Genomic DNA, 17,383 nt, shown 5'->3' with positions numbered 1-17,383 from the left:
GCTTTATCCAGATGAGCTGCTTTGGAGGGCAGAAGGGTTGCTGGGTTTCCCTGTGCTTCCTGAGCCTTTTGCCTGGGCCAGAGTGGCCAACAGTGAGTGTGCTGCTAGCCCTTGAAGGAGAGATTCTACTGCAAGGCACGCTGGGAGACTTCTAGGGGATCAAGACATAATTGACCGTGTCCCAAGCATACTATCCATGAATGTGTTGTAGATACCTTGTTTTCTCTATGGAAAGTTTAAAATGGATTCAGTAGCTGCCAGGGCTGGGGAGGATTTAATTTGAATCACTAGGATTTGTTTGTTTTCTCTATGCTTTCCAGGAAACTTTTTTTTTCTCTGTCTGGTCCCTGCCTATATTATTTTAGGGCACAATTTTAAACCTTGGGATACTTTCTCCCACTGATAACCAAGGACAGAGAGACATTCCTTTAAATATTACCGCAATTGTTGGGATTTGAAGGAGCCAATTGATTTTTCTTCTTTGATTTTTTTTAGATACAGTGTTATAAGTTCTAAATTTGTATGCTGGAAGAACAAGTAATTTTGCGCTGTTTTTATTTCCTTTCCGCGTTTCTGTTGCCTATGCTGTTGGAGAAACTCGGGATGTCCCAGCCTTTACTTGGAAGAGAGGACTTCACTTGTTTTGCTCTATGAACGACTGTATCTGGAATACTGAACAACCTAATTTTCTGTGATTTAACATTGTTCTAAAGTGTATCACAGATTGCATGAATAAGTGATAGGGGGTTCCTTTTTGCTGTTTTGGTGGGTAGGGCAAAAGAGAACACTAATTTTGGTGTAAAATAATTTTAATATCTTCTTTTATTTGAGGGTAGAATACTATTATTTATCTCTTAAGTGGAGAGGGGAAAAGGTAAAAAATTAATTATTTCCTGTTGCTGATACATTGCTAACCTATTTCCTTAGATTGCTTTTCTTTTTTTTTTTTTTTTTATAGATTTTATTTATTTATTCATGAGAGACACAGACAGAGAGGCAGAGACACAGGCAGAGAGAGAAGCAGGCTCCATGCAGGGAGCCTGATGTGGGACTTGATCCTGGGACTCCAGGATCACAACCTGGGCAGGTGCTAAACGCTGAGCCACCCAGGCATCCCCTTAGATTGCTTTTCATTCAGAAAGTCTATTTGGACCTTTGAGTTAATAATTTTGCAAACAAGATATTTCTGCAATTTGTGAAAACTCTATATTTATTACTTCTCTGTCCCTCTGAGACTACTGTAATTCACCTTAGAACATGCACAACTTTTGTCATCTTCAAATTTTGTTTATATTTGTTGGCTGTGCAAAAGAAGCAGAACCAAAGAATTTTAGTTTGGAAGGAAACTCATTTAACTTATTCTCCTTTGTTGGAATTTGCTTCTTGGGATGCCATTGCTCTGAATCTTCCCTCTGAGAGAGAAGGAGTAACCCTTCCAAGGCTCAGTGGTTTTCTGATGAAACACACAACTTTTCTCTTGAATTCACTTGACTCTTTTTTTGAAACTTAAGAACTTAAATTTTGTTTGTTTATTTGATATGTAAAAATAACTCTGAACATTTAAATAACTCATGTTAAGGCGTTTCCTTCATGCATCAAAACAACAATTATATAATTTAGGTACTTACACTAATCTTCGTATTTGCTTTGCCACCATTCTGTGTTAAAATGCATTAAAGCCCGTGGTTGGTAGTTATGGGAGGGAAGGACCTAGTTTGACTTGCTAACCTCTTCATCACTGACCTCCTAAGGTATCTTGATTTTGCTCATTAATTTTTAAAATTGCAAAGAAACATTTTATACAGCTGGGGCTTTTAATTTGAAAAGAATGGAGATTACTTCTGAATAACTTATACCAGAAAAAAGGAGATGAGGGAAGATCTGAGCCTCAGAGCCCGGTCTGAGGAAGATGGCATTCAGGGGTACCCCCGTGCCTCATCCTCAGGAATATTCTTGCCGAAAGCATCCTCTCCCAATTTTGGCTACCTGTTCTCAGGTTAGCTTGACTCACTGGGTATCTTTTGGCAGTTTGGGACTTACTTTTGTTCTCAGGCTTATTGAGAGCCCATCTGCCTTTCTTGTTTTTCTCCCACAAATAGATTGATTTAATTTCAGAGCTTGTAGTGTTTTCCTCTGCAGCATTCATATTTAGGGTTTGTTGGGATGTTTTCTAGGGTGGGTAGTGATACTCAGGTTTGCTGTTGTTGCTTGCACTGTTGTTTTAAGGAGATTGAAAAATTGTGTCATTACTATCATTCCCTCAGAAGTCTCTCCTGTTTGTTTTTCAGTCTACTGAATCTTGACTTGATTCCGTTTTGTTCCTAATGTTATTTGTTTGTAACCTTCCTGCTAACTAATCTTGCAAGACATCTGTTGATGTTACCCATCCTGGTTTTGCTTGTCCTCTATTATGTCACTGTGTTCTGTTTCGTTTTGTGGATTTGTTGGGAAATTTCCTGCTTTCCTTAGTTTTCTGCTATCTTTACGTTGAAATTCTTGATTTATATGTTTAGCTCATTTACTTTCAGTTTTTCTTTTATTTATTTATTTATTTTTTTAAAAAGATTTTTATTTATTCATAGACACACACACACACACACACACACACACACACACACACAGAGGCAGAGACACAGGCAGAGGGAGAAGCAGGCTCCATGCAGGGAGCCCGACGTGGGACTGGATCCCGGGCCTCCAGGATCACACCCCAGGCTGCAGGCAGCGCTAAACCGCTGCGCCACAGGGATTGCCCAGTTTTTCTTTTTTTAAAGAAGATTTATTTATTTGTTTGAGAGAGAAAGGGGTGAGGGAGAGGCAGAGGTGGAGGGAGAGACTCTCAAGCTGGCTCTCCATTGAATGCAGAGCCCCATGTGGGGCTTGATCTTCTGACCCTGAGATCATGATCTGAGCTGAAATCAGGAGTCCTTTGCTTAACCAACTGAGCCACCCAGGCTTCCCTCAGTTTGTTATTTTTAGTGTAAATATTTGAAGTTGTGAAAGTTCTTGTAAGTATGATTGTTGCTTTATCTCACAAGTTTTGGTATTTTTTCATTATTTAATCTCATATATTTTCAGGGCACCTGGCTGGCTCAGTTATCAGAACATGTGACTCTTGATCTCAGGGCTGTGAGTTTGAACCTTATCCTGTGTGTATGGAGCCTACTCAACAAAATATATATTTTTTCTGATTTCATGATCATTCTTCTTTAATCCTTGAGTTCTATAAAAACATGCTTTTACCCTTTCATGCATATGATATTTCCCTGGATTTCTTTTTGTTACTGATTTCTAATTTGATTCCTTTATGATTGGAGGAAAAGATCTATGTGGTATTGATTCTGTGGGATTTTTTTTTTTTCTTAATTCATGAAAGACACAGGCAGAGACATAGGCAGAGGGAGAGGCAGCTCCTTTGGGGAGCCTCTGGATCACGCCTCAAGCCAAAGGCAAACGCTCAACCACTGAGCCATCCAGGTGCCCAGATTCTTTGGGATTTTTGAGATTTAATCTGTGGTCTGCTTTCTGTGCATTTTTTGTAAATGGTCAGTGAGTGCTTAAAAGGAATATGTATACGTCATGTAAAGGATATAAGGGTCTGTGTATTGCATGAGATCAAGTAAATTATTGAGCTCCTTTTTCTTTATCTGTTTGGTCTGTGAATTGCTGAAAAAGGCTTCATATATTTTTATAGTAATAAATAATACTTATTTGGTACTTACTACATTCCAGACACTATTTTAAGGGCCTTATATATACTAAATTACTGTGGTGGTCATTTTTTCCCTTAGAGCTGTTACTTGTACTTTATATATTTTGTGACTGGGTACATTTGTCACTAGGTGCTTAACATCTGGGGATGGGAGTTTCTTATCATTGAATATTAACTTTATTTATCTCTAACACTATCTTTAACTGTAAAGTGCTTTTTTTCTGAAATTGATGTTGATACACAGGTTTTTTCTCTAGTTAGTATTTGCTTTGCATATCCTTTTCATCCTCTTTTGTATGTCCTTTTATTTACAGTGTGTTTCATATACAGCCTATGGGTGGATTTTTTTCCTTAAGTGTTATTTATTTAGTTTGGAGATAGAGAGTGGGAGGGAAGGAGGGAGAGAGAGAGAGAGAGAGAGAGAGAGAGAGAGAGAGAGAGAGAGAATCTCAAGCCCACTGCCTGGAGCCTACCCTGGGCTTGAACCCAGACTCTAAGATCATGACCTGAGTCAATATTAATAGATGCTTAACCAACTGAACCACCCAGATGTCCCTTGGTGGATTTTGTTTTTATCTAATTTTATCAAAGAGTGGTAGTATGGTGTTGATGGTCAAAACAAGAACCTGAAGGTCAGATTGCTTGGCTTGCATTGTTGCTTGGAATGTTGATATGTGGCAGCTACAGTTCTGTTCTTGGGTTGGGAAGCATTTTGGCTTCCCTTTATTTAGATTTTAACCTTTCCCCATGTTTTATGCTCCATATCTGATGCTCACTGTCCCAGAAGTGAATGAAGTATGTGATCTGTTTAAGTTCTGATTCTCTTTAGGATTCTGGTTTTTCTCTTTCAATATCCCTGCCACATGCCCTTTATGTTGTTTGCACTACTCTGTCTACTTTCTATCTCAGGAAAATGAATTGAAGTATCCGTAAATTTGTCATAGTAAGACTGCTTCTTTGTAGGACTGTTTGAAATTAAGTGTAAGTCATAGGTATAAAAATCTTTGAACAGTACCTGGCACATTAGAAGTGCTTGGAAAGATTTGTTCTTATTTTATCCTTGATATTAATATTATAGTTTGACTTTTAATGCTCTTGGCTACTCTGAGTATCCATAGTCCTTCCTGCTTTTTGTTTATTGCTATTAATTTTATCATATTTATTTTTTATTTTATAATTCAATTTTCCTTCATTTTTGCTTTTTTCTTACATAGGGGATGTAACTTTTGAGCATCACAATTCAGCATGTCTAAAGTAGTAACTGGATTTAGTAGAATTTTAAAGTCATTTTCCAGAAAGAGTATATTCATAATTAAAGTATATGAAAAGTTAAGAATTCTACAATTTTAATGTTTGAAGAGTATAGATACTTCCAGCTAGTTGATGGCACTGTATTTTGTATTTCATATGGAGACATTAAAATCTGTATGATGTAAAATTTTTGGACTCTGGGAATCTCTGACTTTAATGAATTTTTTTAATTAAAAAGGATATTAGTGGTCCTGATGGTGCACAACAGTGTGAATGTACTTAATGCCATTTGTTAAGAAACATAATTCAACTGAGTAGATATTATTCTTTATTTTTAAAGATTTTATTTATTTATTCATGGCGGCACAGAGAGGCAGAGACATAGGCAGAGGGAGAAGCAGGCTGTGGGACTTGATCCCTAGACCCTGGAATCAAGTCCGACCGTGAACCAAAGGCAGACACTTAACCACTGAGCCCCCTAGGCAGATAGGGTAAATTTTAAAGATCTTTTGGGGTTTATTCAGTAGTTCATGAATTGGGCAGCAGCCACAGTGTAGTAGATAAAAAGTAGTCCTATTATGCTGTACAAAATGAAAGACTTCTTTAGGCAGAAGAGAGCAGAAATAAGGAAATAATACTAGGTGAGAAAATGGGTTGATTCTTGCAAGGTCACTTTCTATAGGGGTGAGCAGGGAGCCCGAGTGGGGCTCTATCCCAGGACCCTGGGATCATGACCTGAGCTGAGGGCAGATGGTTAACCGACTGAGCCTCCCAGGCACCCCCTGATTGACTGTTTTAAGATTCCATTTCTGGAAGAGCCAAAACTAGTTACATCTCAAACATTATATGGGGCTTAGCATAAGTGACTCCATTTTGGACCTTGAATTATCTTTTTAACACACTGAAGTATGCACTTAAAAGTGAGGTGGTAAATTTTGTTATATTCATTTTACTATAATTTATAAAAAGAGATCATTAGCTATTATGTCCATGTCTCACATTAAGGATGAAAGATGTTCATCGGTATGAAAATCTGAATCTTACAGTACTGTACAGATGGGATGAGCCGAACATATTGGTGTCAGTAGGGTAGGTTGATTTGTATTTCTTTCTTCAATCATAGATGATTTTCACTCGTTTCCTAATGTGAAATTTGTTTTTTTTTTTTTTTTTTAACAGGAAGGAAAAACTGATGCGATGTTCTCAATGCCGAGTTGCCAAATACTGTAGTGCTAAGTGTCAGGTAAGAATGTTCAGCTACAGGGGCACCTGGGTGGCTCAGTTGGCTCAGGTCATGATCTCAGGGTCATGAGATCGAGCCCTGTGTTGGACTCCCACTTCAGTCTGTAGTCTGCTTCTCCCTTTCTCTTTGTTCCTCCCTTCATACTCTCTGTCTCCGAAATAAATAAATAAAAGAATGTTCAAGTGAAACTTTCAAGGTCTCTGCTCTTAATTTCTCTTTTTTTTTCAATCTTTGATTAATTTTAACTTGTTATTTTCCTTCAATTTAAAAGTTAATAATGTGTATGGTAAAAATTCATATATGTATAAAGTCTTTATATATAAACTAAATACATAATATCCATATATTGTGAAAAAAAAGTTCATTCCTATCTTCTTGTCCTCCTGACCTCAGTCTCATTGCCCAGAGATATACCCACTGTTAAATTTCTTCTTTGTCTTTGCAGTATTTTCTTGTGCAGACACATTCACATTTTTATATTCTTTGTTTAGAAAAACAGAGTTGGATTATTCTTATATACCTAAATTCTCCTTTTCATTTTATAATCTGCCTAGAGGACCGTTTATTGTCGTCTATTCTGTTATGTGAATGAACCATGATTGTTTCTTCCTCGTTAATGAATACTTAACTTTTTTTCAATATTTGGTACTCCCAGTAATGGACCAAGCATCTTCTTGTGCACATTTTTGCACACCTCCAGAAATTAATTGTAGGATAAGTTCTTCCTGGCTGTATCGATGAGTAAAAGGGTGCTTGATTTCGAATTTTTAAAGATTGCCTTCCAAGAGTTTTATTTATGACAACCAACAGAGTCTGTGAGAGTATCACTGTTAATGGTTTTGAAATTCTTCAAAGGATGTATAATTAACATTCAACATAACCTTTTCTTCTAACCTTATCATTTCATAAGAAATGCAATTATGCTATAATGAATTGCATCATAATAAAAAGTGTAATTGGAGGTTTTATGTCTGTGTCACTTGCTCTCAACCTTCAACCCATCCTTTTTGTTTCTCATTTTGGAGTGTATGATTATGTCCCCACACACCTAGCCTTCCTTTTTCCTTTTTTCACATCTAGGCCATACTTATCTGAGGGCTTTTCTGCTATCTCACTTTCTCCTTTGAAAGTAATGTCCCCAGACTGCAAATAGTGTTCTTACCAGAAAAGAAACATACGTGTACAAATTAATCAGAGGACCTAAGTTCTAATGACAGTTATGCAATTAGCTTGTTAAATTATCCCAAAGAAAGCCTGTAAATTCTTTGGGCCTCAGTTTCCTAATCTGTACTACTAATAAGAGCTAATATTTACGAGACGTCTATTGTGTGTCAAGTACTGTTTTATTCTGTTTATTCTTACAAGAATCTTGGGGGGATCACTATCATTGTGCTCATTTTACCAGTAAGGGGACTGAGCTCCAGAATCATAAGCAACCTGCCAAACATCCTACACCGAATAGGCCCTGGAATTTGGGAAATGAACCCAGGATAGTCAGTATCCAGAGCTCTTAATTTCTCTTCCACACCCAAATTTTATTTTTGCTCTTACATTCTGATTAGGTGTAGTTTTCTGTTTCCTATCGTAGTCACATTTTTTCCTAGCATTTGTTTTGTTTTTAATAAGGGAGCATCCTATCCCCAAGGAACACAAAAGAAAAAAATACTTATATAGAAGGTTAGAAGTAACACTTTCCTAATAAAAATATGGAATGTGAAAAATAATTGGATTATTTTTGCTTCATTTTGTAAAGCAAAAACTCTGTCACAGAAAGACACCAGTTTTATTGTAAGATTGTTAGTAATAATAAGAAAAAGCAAAATATGAAAGCAAGGACATTCTTTTTTCTACAAGATAAGTTCTAGATAGTCTATTTTATAGTGATGTTATCTAATTCATGTGAAACTGAGATTCATTTCAGGGAACTTCAAATTAAGATGACTATATATAGAACCTTCGAATTACATATATCTTTTGGATGAACTTCCTTTATAGTCTCAATGACCTAAACATTTATTATTTTTCCTCTGTTTTTATGAGTGTTTTTTCTCCAATGGTTCTTCCTCCTTTTGTAGTACACTCAAGGAAAAAAAAAATCCATTATCTGATTAGAATGTGTAGAGGGAGTTTGATGGGTGGGTATGTCATTTTGATTCATTGTTGTGCATATACTTTTACCACATATATTAGCTGTTTACTGAACATCAATAATAATATCATTGTCAGATGTACTGTAGAAAGTAATGGAAAATAGCTAGTGTAAGAGGAAAGATATCTTACATAAGCCAACTAGTTCACATCTTGTGTATAAGAAAGGGATGGGATGTGTGTAGAGGTAGGATGGGAGTCAAAGATTGGCCAGAACATATGCATTTAAACAGCTCTGTTTAGCTCACCCTTCAGGTACAGAATTAAACATTGTAATTATTGTGGGTTCCTACAAAGCCTCACAAAATTAAACTGACAAACTGAACTCTGAACAGTAATGAACAGGAGGTGAATGCCCTCTGAATGGAAATTGATAGAGAGGATGTGAATTTGTAGCATAAAATCTATAATATGTTTGCCCTGGAGGAACATAACTTTGGTTCATTAGCTTAGCATTTGATGTGTGGGGCTGTGGCATCGAGTTATCTCAGAGAGGCTACTGTGGTATTATGAAGTGTAGAGTCCCTCGCGCTCCTAAGGCTGGTTTCAGTGTCATTGCTTTTCAGATTTCATTTTTTAAAAAATATTTTATATATGTATTAGAGAGAGAGAGAATGAGAATGAGCAGGAAAGGGGCAGGAGGCCAGAGAGAAGCAGACTCCCCACTGAGCAGGGAGCCCGATGCAGGGCTTGATCCAGGGACCCTGAGATCATGACCTGAACCAAAGGCAGATCCTTCATTGACTGAGCCACCCAGGTGCCCCTCAAATTTCATTTTTAAACAGAAGAGTACATGAAGAAGGGTGAATGTTTCCTCCAGCTTCCTTTCTCATTCCTATTTCTATTTTCCAGAGGTAATCTCTGTGTGTTTGTTTTTTGAGTGGAGGATACACGCCAAACTTTAGTCTACACTTCATATGTAGTGTACACAGATATGTATATATTGACTGCTATGTTCAGTACTCTTTCTTATACTGGCTACAGTAGTTTGTTATCAGTGGCTTTGTATTCCTCTGTGTACACTTTATTATATCATATAATGCAATAGAGAGTTTATATATGGGAACCAGTCTTCTTTCTTTCTTTTTTTTTTTTTTTTAAAGATTTTTAATTTATTTATTGAGAGAGAGAGAGGCAGAGACACAGGCAGAGGGAGAAGCAGGCACCATGCAGGGAACCTGACGTGGGACTCCATCCTGGGTCTCCAGGATCATGCCCTGGCCTGCAGGCGGCGTTAAACCGCTGTGCCACCGGGACTGCCCTTATTTCTATATTACCAGAACATTACAAGTGATTTTGAGATGAAAGAGGAGGAGCAAGTTAAGTTTTCTTTTAAAAGAATGTATAAACCAATTTCAAGCTAATTCACCAATTGCTATTTTACCTCTGCTGGATTTAATTTGATTCATAAAATGTATGTTTCTAATTGAATTACTTGCCATGCAAAATAAGCAGCCGGGTACTGTAACAAATTGTAATTTATATAGTTTAAAAAAATACTATATTAGCAGGGAGAGGCTCTATTTTATGTTAATAATTATAGATCTTTTTAAAAAATGTAAATCTTATTTGTGGGTTTACATTTTATGCTTAGTTACAGAATGATCTGATTCAATTATGATGAATCTCATATTAGTTGGCACTAACAGGGTGATCTAATAAATTGGGGTTTAGAATATCACACTCAATAATGGTAATAATGCAGAAAGCCAAACCTTTTGTTTGTTTCAAAAATAGCTCTGTGCCCAGCTTCAGACTGATAGGACATGCACTGAGTGTTCTGTAGAGAAGTTGGCTTTCTATCTAATTGTAAATAAAAAGAGAATACCATATAAGGGTTGAAAGTATTTGATCATATTTGTTTTTGACTTCTACAAACGTCTGGGGCTGTACGCTTGTCTCTGCTTCCTTTGAATTCACCTGCTGAGTGGTCCCATCTGCTCCCATGACTTCAGTTGGCATCTGTATATTAATCATTCTCCAATCTTCTCCTTTCTCCCAAGCACCAGACCCATACGTTCAGTGTACCTCTACTTTGGTGGTGCACTCATATCTCAATTGCCATATAGCAGGACTTCATGCATGATCTTCACCCAAATCTGGTTTTCTTCACAATTTTCAGCCTCAGTGAATAATTCACCAACCACTTAGCAGTCCAAGTTGCCAGGCTGGAATCATCTTTGGTTCATATCTTTTCTTGGCCCCATGCCCAGTTAATGAACATATCCTGCTGATTTTAGTATCTAAGATCTAAATTGGTTTGCGTCTCTCTAGCCTCTCCACCACCAGCAATCCGTGTGTACTCTCAGCTACACTGACTGCAGTTTTTGCCCCCCTGCCAGCTCTTTTTCTACTTCCTACATGGGAGCCAAAGCAACTGTTTTATTCTAGAGTGTCAGCATGCTCTGTCACTCACCTGGAGAAGACCCTGGCCCTTTTCCTCAGGATGAAATTCAAGCTTGTGGACTTTGCCGTGCTTTTACTTCTGAGCCTTTGGGCTTGGACCCAGACCTGATCCCCCAGCTACTGAACTCCTGCTACTTATCTTTTATATCCTGGATTAAATGTCACTCCCTCCTTTCCTAAACTTCTGAGACTAGTTTGTGTCCCTCCTTTTTCACACAGAAATTATCTTCATTATTGGTTTAATTGGCTGGTTTTGCAGGCAGATGGTCAGGCTTGTTCAAGGGGTACTCTCTCTGTATAGTTCACTGATGTGGATGTAGCATGAGTGGTTAAGTGAATGAGTTAATACATACATTAGCGATACTTGTTTAGAATTAGATTTTAAAGTATTAACTTATCTTTATATAATCTGTAAATCTATGTTTTGATTTTTTTAGGTGAATTATAATTGACATACAGAATCATGTTAGCTTTAGGTGTACAGCATGATGTGATAATTGTATATATTGTGAAGTGATCATCACAATAAGTTTAGTTAACGTCTATCACCACACAATTATAATCTTTCATCTTATGAGAACTTTTAAGATCTACCATCTTAGCAATTTTTAAATATACAGTACTGTATTGGGGCATCTGCATGGCTTAGTCAGTTAAGCATCCTACTCTTGATCTCATCTCAGGTCTTGATCTCTGGGTCGTTAGTTCAAGCCCTGCGTTGGGCCCCACACTGGGTGTGGAGCCTATTTTTAAAAAAATGTGTGTATATGCATATACACACATCCATATACCAGTATTATTAACTCTAGTCACCGTCTTGTATATTATATCTCCAAGACTCTTTAATTTCTAACCTGATGTTTGTACCTTCTGTCTGCTTATACTCAATTCCCCTTATAGCATACTTCTTGCCTCTTGGAACTACCTCTCTGTTGTCTGTATCTGATTTGGTTCTTTTTAGAGTCTACGTATATGTGAGACAGGGAAATATTTCCTGAGATCTGTGTAGGCATTATTGATTGACTTCCTGAAGTGGTAGATAAGGGAATTTAGCTCACCTACATCAGCATCTCCTTCTCCCTCTTCCTATATAGTTATTGCTTAACCTCTATTCACCCAGACTTTATCCAATAGATATTTCTTGAGTAGCTACTAGCTAGTCCCTGTTCTAAGTTATTCTGGGGGTTGGAGTGGTGGGCAGTTTGCAATGAGCAAGTCAACAAGATTCTGGCTTTCCTTAAGCTTATATTATGGAATGGAGTGAGACAGATAATGACAAATGTCCACAATTATATGAGTGAATGTGCTTTGGATGAGCATGAGCTCACCTTTGAAAAGGTGATTACAGAAGGACATCCTATAGAAGTGACATTTGACCTGGGATCTAATTGCCAAAAGTGGCCAGCAATGGAAAGCTCTGGAACAGATTTTTTACTGTTACTCATAAATGGACAACACCAATGTTCACCATGGACCTATGGTGATAATGATGTGTCACTATAAGTTCATCTGTTGTCATAAATGTACCATCTGATGGGGATCATATAGGTGGCTATGTATGTGTGGTGGTAGGGAATATATGGGCATCTTCTGTACTGTCCTCTCGATTTTGCTGCGAATTTAAAACTGCTCTAAAACAATTAAGTCTCAGAAAAAAAAAAAAAAAAAAAAGGAAAAATAGGAGTTGGAAATGAAGCCAGTAAGTGAAGATCTGAAGGACTTGATTATGGATTCATCCATCCATTGATTTACTTAGCAAATATTAGGGTCAGCACCAGGACTTTTCTAGGCTCTGATGCAATGTTATTGAACAAGACACAGAAAGAAAGCCCTTGGCCAGGGGAGTTTACATTTTCTAGGTGAGACATCATAAATTAATAGAGTGATATATAATATTATCTTTATGCCTAAAATAAAGAGTGTAGAAAATGATAGAGATTGGAGGCTGTTTTGTGTGTGTGTGTGTATATATACATCTCTCCATGTATGTATCTTCATATGTCAAATATAAAGATATTGAGAGAGATGGATGTATCTATACTAATTCTAAAGAGATCTGTTTCTACCTACCTATGTATTTATCTATTTAGCTACCTACCTACCTACCTGTCTGTCTGTCACCTATCAATCTGTCTGTTGATCTAAGACCTGTCAGGGTTACATTTGAGTGGAGACCTGAAAGAAGTAATCAAGGCATGCCAAGATTGGGAGAAAGGAGTTTCGGGCCGGTTGTACATCAAATGGAAAAGCAGGAATGGATATGATTTGTTTAAGGAAGGCCAGGAAGGCCAGGAAGGCCAGATGGTGGACCAGAGGTAGCTACAAAGAGGTTGTAGGAGATCAGGTTGGAGATATAGGAGGGGCCAGGTTATGATAAGGCTCTTATATGCTACTATGGTTAAAGATACACATTTTTGTTCTGTGTGTGATGGGCTGCTACAGTAGGGTTCTCAGGGGGCAAGGAGAGTCAATATTAATGGTGTGATTGAGATTTTAAAGGAACCTTTCTGACTGCTATGGGGATAGCTTACAGGGGAGTAAAGGTAGGGGATGAAGAACCAGTCAGGAGCTTATTCCAGAAGTCTGGTCATCATATATTGGTGGCTAGGACAAGAGTAGTGGCAACAAAGAAGGTCTGGTAAATTCACGGTAACTTTTGAAGGAAGCACTGCCTGAATTTGCCCCTAGATGCATTCATTCATGTGTTTAAGAGATCAGCATTTGCTTGGCACTGAGCTAGTACTGATCTAGTCAAGAGCTTGGATGGTTTGGATTAGAGTTTGAGCAGGGAGAGTCAAAAATGATTAGATCTGAGACCTATTTTGAAATTGTAGCTCTGTGTTTGCCAATAGCTTAGATATAAAAGGTGAGGCAAAAAGAAGAGTCAGAGGGTCAGAGGTGATGTCAGCTTTACAACCTGAGCAGCTTCAGGTGAATGGCGGTGCCATTTAATGACTTACAGAAATCTGAGGGAAGAGCAAGTTCTGGGAGAGGAAGCCTTAACATCCAGGTTTTGAGTTTGTGCCCATTGAACATACAGTTGGAGATGTTAAATTGGCAACTGATACATTTGTGTGGAGCTCAGAGGAGGGACTGAAACTGCATGAAATAGATAAAATGGGATGAATATGGATTGGGGAGGGAGAAGATTCAAGAAAGACTTGTTTTTGGCTTTTCCAACTGAGGAGATGATGATTGCATTTATGACATGGGGAAAACCATGTGAGAGATGGGAAGAATCTGCTTTGGCCACATTAGTTTGGGGATAACTGTTTACATCTGCTAAGCTCAATTTCCTCTTCTCACATTTGTAACTTTAACAGTATGAGCAAGCCTCCAGTTCTGCTTTATGAAGTTTAGTAGTCTCCCCTTATCTGTGCTTTCCCTTACTACATTTCTAGTTACCCAAAGTCAGCTGCAGCTCAAAAATATTACATGGGAAATCTCAGAGATAAAGAGTTCATAAGTTTTAAGTTACATGCTGTTCTGAGTAGTGTGGTGAAGTCTTGTGCCGTCCCGCACTGTCCTCTTCCTCCCATGTGGGTCATGCATCATGTCTTTGTCCAGTGTTTTCACACTGTAGACACTATTGAGGTAATTATGTGTCAGAAAAGAGGTACGTGTGTGTGTGTATGTGTGTGTGTGTGTATACAGAGATTGGTAATATCTGCAGTTTCAGACATCCATGGATAAGGGAGATCTATTTTATAGACAGTATCTCTCTATTCCCTACTTTTAAAGGTGAACATATTAGTGTTCCCACATATCCCTCTATTTCTTATCACTCTATTTCCCATAATTTACCAATTGTGCCTTCACTTTTGTATTCTCAAGATTAATATTTACATTCTGTTCTGGAACACAAAGTTGGGCCCTGTCTAGAGGTGGGTGGCTCAATCAGTTAAGTGTCCAACTCTTGATTTCAACTCAGGTTATGATCTCAGGGTCCTGGGATCGAGTTCTACATCAGGCAGCATGAAATTCTGGCTCCCTCTTCCTCTGCCCAACCCCCAAATAAATAATTCTTTAAAAAAATTGCTTACTGCAGAGTCTTTGTGTGTGCATGGATCTCTTTCCTTGTCTGTAATAAAGGGGTCACAGCCTTCAGCCCCTGGAGGAATGAGACCGCTATCAAGGAAGCCATCCTAGGGTGAGCCAGGGCCAGGAAGACCAAAGAGAAGGCTGAGAGAAATCTCTGCAGCAGAAATATTAGTGTCAAATTCAGCTTGATTTGCCATTTGACATTCCTCTGCTCATTCATTCCTCTTGCTCATTCCAGTAGCAAGGAGCTGTTTTCAGACTGTTTGGTATGCAGACTGTTGGTTAAGTCTCTCTTTTTAATGCTACTTTTCAGTTCCCTTCTGTGCCTGATGTATACTTTGATGCTAGATCCTTGCTGGATTTCTCCTTGGTAGGTTGACTCCCCTCAGAAAAGACTTTGAAGGTAACTGCACTTTGGTGTAGCCTTCACTGCTCTGTTTGTATAGCCTGTCTTACCCATACCTTCTGACTTCTAAACACGAAGTTAAACTCCTCATTCATTGATGGCCCTTCTGATACACTTTGGGAGTTAGAAACTTGCTAATTACTTTTACCTGGGAACTAAAATGTGCTCCATCTTCATGTTCTGCTAGAACTTGGTGCTGACATTCTGATTAATCTAGCATGGAAGTTTCTTTCAAAGAAAAAAGATTGGAAGTCTGTAGAGGCAAATGAGTTATTTTGTCTTTCTAGCTTAAATATATTAATTAGGTTACCCCATCTTCGTATGATCTTTATCCAGATCAGAGGTTGGCATACTTTTTTAGAGTGGTCCAGATAATAAATACTTTCTGTCATAACTACTCAGCTGTGTTGTCATCATGTGAAAAGGAGGGGGAGTGTAAATTGTGAGTGTGGCTATGTTTCAATAAAACTTTATAAAAGCAGATGACAGAATGAATTTGACCTGGGTCCTGCACTAGATGATCACTGATTTACTCTGGGAGCCCTAATATTATTATTATGTGATTCCTCAGTTAACCAGGAGACTGTAATTTCCATTTTTTTAAGAAGTAATATTTGATTCTTGTCTATTCTGTCAAATTAATGCCCTTCGATGATTCTTGTGCCTCATTCCATCTTTATATTTGGCTCTACCTGTCTAATTTGATTAAGGCTACTGGGAAGGCACTCTTGTTCTCCATTTGATGCAGAATTCAGTAAGCTTTGAAGGTGATAAGTCTAATGTCTATCACTAGGTCTCTTGTGTGCCCTAAGGAGATTTAATGCGAGATTTTAATCAATGCCTGTCAGTCAGCTGAGGCACCCAGCTTTGCTTTCCAATTTTCTTTTTCCAGATTCCAACTTTTTAGACCTTCATGTATTTGTCAACCTTCAGTTCATTACTGGGCTATTTTGGAAGCATGAAGAAGGAGATATTGTTTATTCGCTTTCTTTCTTTTTCTTTCTTTCTTTCTTTCTTTCTTTCTTTCTTTCTTTCTTTCTTTCTTCTTCTTCTTCTTCTTCTTCTTCTTCTTCTTCTTCTTCTTCTTTCTTTCTTTCTTTTCTTTCTTTCTTTCTTCTTTCTTTTTTAAAGATTTTATTTATTTATTCATGAGAGACACAAGAGAGAGAGAGGCAGAGACATAGGCAGAGGGAGAAGCAGGCTCCATGCAGGGAGCCCGATGTGTGACTCGATCCCAGGCCTCCAGGATCACACCCTGAGCTGAACACAGACACCACCCAGGTGTCCCTATTGGCTCTTGAATGGTTTGTGAGGGCCAGAATAACTATTGGGTCTCTCTCTCTCTCTCTTCCTTTTTTTTTTTTTTTGCCACAGGTTTCATGGCAACCCAGCTACCTGACATTTTGCTCATAGGAAATCTCTATCTATATTGTTTGTGATTTGTGGTAAAAAGACCATAACAATCTTTCACACAGAAGTTGTTCAGGTAGTGGTATTTATGATAAATACAATTGCTGAATACATGACTAAAAAGAATTCATTTTCTATTTGCATATTTTACACCAATTTCTTTATCCTCAGTAATCCAGAATTTGAGGAAATACTGTTCCAAATTTTCAGCTCTTTGTAAGCCTAATGTGAGCAGATTTCACACCTATTTTGACATAATTCAGATATCTCTTTCTATGGATATTACAGCATCATGGATTTTATAACGGGGAGGCTGCCTTAGAGATTACTGAACCTAGTCTTCTTACAGAATAAATATCTGGTGAGCCCAGGTCATGAATTAGATGTGTTTACCCAAACCAGGCTCGATACGTGTCATACTCCATCCCACACAATAATAAGCTGCCTTAAAATGAGTCTTTAACCCAAATCGAATATTTAACAGTATTTAAGTGGGTTATTGAGCTGTAGTGACTTTGTTTCCAGGGAAGGAAGGGAATTGTCATAGTAGTGGTAAGGTAATTTTGTGTAAGAAAGAAGAACTAAATTGATTTTCTCTTTCTGTTGTCACATTTCATCAATTCTCTTCTTTAGAATTCAAAACCGTGTCTTACTGGCCAAAGAAGGTATTGTTAGAGAGTTTACTTGCTTTTTTTTCTTTTTGGATGGCCTTAATTTCAAATAATGATAAATATATAGTAAGTTATATCTTCTATAAAGAATACTGGTT

At 37.8% G+C, this 17,383-nt stretch overlaps 1 protein-coding gene across 2 annotated transcripts in view; it reads left to right on the top strand.

The window, feature by feature from the left end:
• Window positions 1–17,383, top strand: part of SMYD3 (SET and MYND domain containing 3) — a 686,417-nt gene that overhangs the window by 156,218 nt on the left and 512,816 nt on the right. For both annotated transcript variants that reach the window (XM_038542771.1, XM_038542772.1), the window contains exon 2: window positions 6,140–6,203. In XM_038542771.1, the coding sequence (XP_038398699.1) occupies window positions 6,140–6,203 (64 nt within the window). The remainder of the gene's footprint in view (window positions 1–6,139; window positions 6,204–17,383) is intronic.

The sequence above is a fragment of the Canis lupus genome, chromosome 7 (genome assembly GCF_011100685.1).
Source record: "Canis lupus familiaris isolate Mischka breed German Shepherd chromosome 7, alternate assembly UU_Cfam_GSD_1.0, whole genome shotgun sequence".
Taxonomy (NCBI): Eukaryota; Metazoa; Chordata; class Mammalia; order Carnivora; family Canidae; genus Canis; species Canis lupus.
Note: the sequence above shows the minus strand (reverse complement) of the source record. Positions and strands in the feature narration are given on the sequence as shown.